Source organism: Chrysochloris asiatica, unplaced genomic scaffold (genome assembly GCF_000296735.1).
Source record: "Chrysochloris asiatica unplaced genomic scaffold, ChrAsi1.0 scaffold00212, whole genome shotgun sequence".
NCBI lineage: Eukaryota > Metazoa > Chordata > Mammalia > Afrosoricida > Chrysochloridae > Chrysochloris > Chrysochloris asiatica.
Genome location: NW_006408730.1, coordinates 2,108,701 through 2,114,819, shown reverse-complemented (window position 1 = coordinate 2,114,819; position 6,119 = coordinate 2,108,701). Strand labels below are relative to the sequence as shown.

The window sequence follows — 6,119 nt, the reverse complement described above, 5'->3', positions numbered from 1 at the left end:
AAAAAAAAAAAGCTAAAGAGGATAGAGAGACACTGTAAACTGATGATATATGGTGGGGATAATAATCAATGTAATGAAACAAGCTATATGAATGTTTGAATGTGAAGCTGATGATGTGCCCTGGAAACTTTCACTTAATGCAAAATAAAAACATTTAATTTAAAAAAAACCAAAAAAAAAACCATAATGATGTAAAAACATCAGCTACTTGTGTTGTTGTTGTTAGGTGCCATCATACCAACCAATAGCGACCTTATGCACAACAGAATGAAACACTGCCCAGTCCCGGGACAACCTCACTACTGTTGCCAGGCTTGAATCCATTGATGCTGCCACTTGGCCAATCCATCTCATTGGGGGGGTGGGGGGCGGAGAAGGGTCTTCCTCTTTTTCTCTGACCTTCCACCTTGTGTACTTGTGTACGACAGGTTAAACAATACATAGACATAGCTTACATTGAAATATATACCCAGACTAATTACAGAACAAAAGGGATTTCTTTATTACATTTGATTTTAGTAGAGAGTAATCTGTAAATATTTCAAAAATATGTTTTTCTTAACTTTTTTTTTTTAAGAAACTTGTCCACATCTAAAGAGCAAATAGCTTAAAATGTCTTGTTGTTAAGTGCCGTCGAGTCAGTGCTGACTCACAGCAGTGCTATATAGGATTTCCAGGAGTGAATGGTGAGGTTTAACAGCAGACCTTATAGTTCAAACTGACCTTGCAGTCCAGCACATTAACCCACAGCACCACACCAGGACTCAGAAACACAAATTGACTGAAGGAAGGGAAAATAACCCATAAAGCTCTAATTAACAATTATCTATATGAAAGAATTCTTGAAATCACAACTTTGAAAAAAGATGGCAGATAGAAATTTTATATTTAAATTTGATTATCTGTAACAACCAAGATTCAAAAAGTGAAATCTGGTAGTCACTCTGTTGTTATTGTGTGCCATTGAGTCAGTTCTCACACATAGGACCCTGTACAGGATTTCAGAGGCTATAATCTTTATAGGAGCAGAAAGCCTCATCTTTCTCCACACAGCTGCTAATGGATTCGAATTGCTGACCTTGCAGTTAGCAGCCCAACACATAACACACTGTGCCAGCAGGGCTCTTTGGTGGTCACTGCAGGTAGGGGGAGTTACTGGTATAGCTTGTTAGGTATTAAGAGATCCACATTTGTTGTGCAGACTCTAGTCCATCTTAATTAACATATACAAGATTCAATTCTCAGCTTTCTCCATATTTTAGAGCTACAGCTTTCCAAAATAAAGAGAAAACTTTGAATTTAGTCCTCATGTGAAACATTACAATAATTATAGAACATCATGAGAACATAGAAAGATTTAAGGTCAAGTAATTGCCCTTTTTAGCTTTCTAAAAACAGATGCAAATAAGCAACAACAACAAAACACCACTACTGTAATTTGACAGGGATTTCATAAACATTTAAGCCTTTGTGACATGAAAATAACAGCATTAGGAAGATCAGCATGTGAATTTTAAAATAGTTTGGGCATCAATGCTAAGGGAAGAAACGCTACCAAGTGTACCTGACCTAGGTTGTTGATAAATTGTTAACTCCTCCACAAATAACATATAATGATCTGTTTTCTTGGTTTTCTTGTTAGAATTTTCAGTAAAAATGTTGAAGGACAAGACTTGCTTTGGAAGGAATACCCTGACCTCGGTAGTGGTCAGCACTGTGCTGCTCAAAGTCCTCCTGAGCCTTCTGCAGACAGTCATGATCCCTGTACACAGGACTCCCCTTCATTAAACGAAAGTCAAGAATCTAACGTAAGCAAATGACTACTGAAGCCTCTTAATTAAAACAAAAATTTAAAAGCCTGTTTTAGAAACTGTCTTGAAAATTAAGAATTCATCATTACAAAAATTTAGTAAGAAAATCCAGTATAGAATTCTGGTAAGAATCAGGGCCTATAAGCCTGCATTCAATCTAGTACCACCACTAACTATAAACACTATCTCCATGTGTTACTTGTCAGTACAAATTTCCACCTACTCACCTCAGTACTGCTAAGTATTAGGAGAGGGGTTTCTCTGAAAATCAGCTTATGAAACAAATCTGATGAGCAGAATCGTAGTAAATGTTACTATTTTTTTTCTCCTCCTTATAAATTTTTACTTGTCTCCTCCTAGATCCAGTCGAACTTTGAGGCAAGTGTTTTCTACCAGTTCATTCTTAAAGTTCATGTACTTTTTATCATTATTGGTGGTAGTGCTGTAAAGTGTTGTCAACTGGGTTCCAACTCAGAGCAACCCTGCATAGGGTTTCCCAGGCAGTGAGTCTCACCACTGACCTTGAGGTCATCCTAATTAGGTGGTAGAAAAGAAGACCCATGTCTAGAATAGAGGGTGGAGATCACAGAAATTAAAAGATAAGGTGCAGAAAGGGAAGGAAATGTCAACAGGTATCTGATGGAATAGAAATGCAGATAATGAAGTATATATCAAACTTAAAAAACATTTTTAAGGCTGAAAATTAAAAACCAGTGACCTATGGCAGTGTATCCTGGCAGAGGCCAAATGAAAAAATTACTCTAACATTCAAGCCCAACACCTACTACGCGGGGATAAAGATGAAGCTTTTGGCTCCCACATAGATTTAAAGCTTCGGAAACCCAATATAGAGTCGCTAAGATTAAGAACTGACTCAGCGCATGATAACAACAAAGGTTGTTAAATTATTCTTGATCCATTCTGAGTTGCTAGATCAATGATATTTATACATAAAATAATAGAACAGTTATTATTACAAAATTAACATTTATAGATTACTTGATAAGTGAATTTAAACAAAATGCATAGTAGAAACTTAACTGAAGTGTTCTCCCTTTCAGTCTTTGTGGTGGGAACGAAGGGCTTTTCCACTGAAGGATGAAGACACAGCAGTCTTACTATGCCAAGATGAAAACTGCCATCAGACTGAAAGGTCAAGCACAGCTTTCCGTGGTGAAGTCTTCTATACCAGTACACCAGAGAATGGCCACCATGCAAAAAAGCCATCAGTAGATGGCATGGAAGAGTACAAAACCTTTGGTGTAGGACTTAGTTATGTTAAAAAAAATAGGTGACAGGGAACATGTTGGTTAAGAATACGATGTAACTGAAGACAATTTTTTTTACAGTCCTGTTCTTGGATCCCCTGTGCCTCGCAGTCACAATTCCAGAATTAAGAGCATGTACTGCATGTTAACATTCTTTTATGCTGTTTATGAAAAGGCAAGAGAAGTCTTTTTTCCTTCTTGAGCCACAGGAGTAACTAGCTTTCTACCTACAGACAAGTGCTAGTCATTTGCATTTATACACTAGCACCTGAGAAATTAACTGCTGCAAATTGATGTCAAATCACATTACTGGGTAAATGATTTTTAACATTACCAACGTGCACATACATATACTTATGGGTCAAATGACAACTATACATTTTTTTCTCTATACAAAATTAAAATAATCTTTACTTGAAAATGCATGTATGAATTACCCTGTGAAACTTTCATAAGCTCCATTATATATAAAAAAACTCTAAGTTTCCACTGACTTCCAAAAGTTTTGACTATGGAGAGGGAGGTGTTTTAATAACACAAAGCTTTAATAAAAAATGGAAGTTGTTTATAGAAATTCCTATATTAGATAATACAATATTCATTTATGTTAAATCACTGATTTCTGTTGGACTAACCACAGGCTATTTTTATTCACTCTTAACATTATAAAACAAACAATGTAGAATTAAATATTGACGCATTTTAAAAATGATCACATCTTTGAACACTCAACTTTGAGTCTTACCTACTTCATTTTACCTCTGACTGTGCTGAGAACTGTATTTCATGAAAAAAACACTAAAGTGAACAACAGGAAAATCATTTAAGTATAAACTAAAAACTATTATTATTCATTCCTTGCCATAGCTATTCAAACAACCATCTATTCCTACTGTCATCTTAGCGTGACATTTAAAGTACTTCAAAGAATAATACTTCAATAAGGAATAATGAGGAGTGTATGTTAGAGAAATTCCTTTGGAAGCTATTAGAACATTTTTTCTATATGAAAGTTGAAGACAATTTATATGAATCTTTGTTTTCTTATGTTATATATAAAAAAAGGTTATTCAAGTTGTCATCCCCATATAACTGACAATCTTGACCAACTGGGATCATTTATATGGGATTTGACACTAAATTTTTGTTAGGGATTAGAAATTATACTGGTCCCTTTAAAGGGAAAAATATTCAAATTTCATACTGACAAACTTCAGCTTGTAGTTTCATTGTACATTTATTTTTAAAGTAAAAAAAGCCAGGAAAAGCCAAGTTGTCCAGGCAAACTCTTATCTTTCTGTCACGTCTGATATTATAATCTTCTATGTAAGTTTTTTAATTAAAAGTTATTTCTATATACCTGGTGTTGTCTGGCTTGTTAAAACGCCACCTGTTCACGGTACCACCCTTTCCTAAGCCAAAATAAAAACAAACATTAAGAAACAAAAATTTACCTAGTAGTATTTTAAAAATAACAAGCAGGCTCCAGTCTATGCTTAAATATTAACATTCTTATTTTTCAAATGTTTCTCCAAGTTCATAGCAACCTAAAGAAGTTTAATGACACTGCTCCTATTATTTCCTGCATATTTTTAAACTGCAATAATGTAAGACTGACATAGCTGATTTATATCTGTTGTCTATATTTGGAGTAGTATAAAATGTAATTTATGAATAAATTCTGCACACCATGCCACCTGAAGCCACCTGTTATTTCTTCACAAATATCTATCTTTGGGGTCAATATTTATAGTTTCTGAAACAAATCTCAGCTACCTGGTTCTGCTGCAAGGTAAAGCTAGACCAAAAATATGGCAATGTTAAGTAAAAGAAGCTTCCTTTGCCTAGCCCACTTTTCAAGGACACCATTTTTAAAAGGAGTACAGAACAGAAATCCTATTTCATATCGCACCCTTTGCAGTCCTGTTGTGATACCACTGTAGAATAAGCACTGGACTAGTAACCACAAGGTTGGCAGTTCAAACCCACCAACCACTATTGGGAAACCCTATGCAGGGTTTCCGTGAGTTAGAACCTACAGCACTAACAACAAAAACACTGCATTCTTCAAAGGGTACCAGCCTTTTGTGGAGCTTTTACTGTCTTCATTTTTTAAAAATGGGGACATTGTCCTGGAGCACTGGTGGGCTGTAGAATAAGCACTGGACTAGTAACCACAAGGTCAGCAGTTAAAATCCACCAGTGCTCCTGGAGAGAAAGGGAAGGCTGTCTGCTCCTGTAGAGATTTACAATCTGGGAAACTATATACAGGGTGTTTCGAGTCCTGGTGTAGTACTCCATGACAAGCAAGGTCAGTCTGAACTGCAGTGATGTCACATTCAAATCCACCAGCCTACCCTCAGAAACCCCATATGGGGTCGCTATGTGTCGGAACCAACTTGATGGCACAGAACAACAAACATGAGTCGGGACTGGCTTGATGGCAGTTAACCATTCATAAGAGATTTGTAGACTGAATGAGACTATGTCAAAGAACTCTTTAAATTATGTAAGTTTTACTTTTCCTCTCACCTCAGACAATAGCATGATTTCATGTTCTTAAGAGTAGGGTAGGTGGGATTCAAAAGGAAAAACATCCCTAAATGACCGACTTCTCCCACAGAGCTGGCCGAGAAAAGGCCCTTTTAAAACCAGACCACCTAAAAATCCCAGGACTTCATCAATTCTTTTTTTTTAATAGGTTTTATACATCAAGTATAAGGTGAAAAATAGGTTATTTTAGACTCAATAGCTATTTCAGACACAAGCATATTTGATCTTATCCCACCTACATCCAATCTTAGAGAAATTTCATAAATTCCATTCTAATCATATTATCAAGCATATACATAAATCACAAATAAATGAAACAGAAAAAACAAAATAACTTCCTTTGCTTTTGCAAAACAGCTGAGAAACAACAGAAATTTTTTGTTGGAAATACAGAAAAAAATCTTTTTTCACAGTATCTAATATGCCTTCAATGGCATTAAAACACATTTGCTTTGTAACCTTAATACAGTCATTATTTTTACTCTTT

At 35.5% G+C, this 6,119-nt stretch overlaps 1 protein-coding gene across 1 annotated transcript in view; it reads left to right on the top strand.

The window, feature by feature from the left end:
- The window catches only part of KANSL1L (KAT8 regulatory NSL complex subunit 1-like), a 112,357-nt gene extending 109,251 nt beyond the window's left edge, over positions 1–3,106 (top strand). Inside the window, exons 13-14 of the mRNA XM_006872742.1 lie at positions 1,643–1,808; positions 2,873–3,106. Of these exons, the coding sequence (XP_006872804.1) occupies positions 1,643–1,808; positions 2,873–3,106 (400 nt within the window). The remainder of the gene's footprint in view (positions 1–1,642; positions 1,809–2,872) is intronic.
- The last annotated feature ends 3,013 nt before the right edge of the window (positions 3,107–6,119 follow it).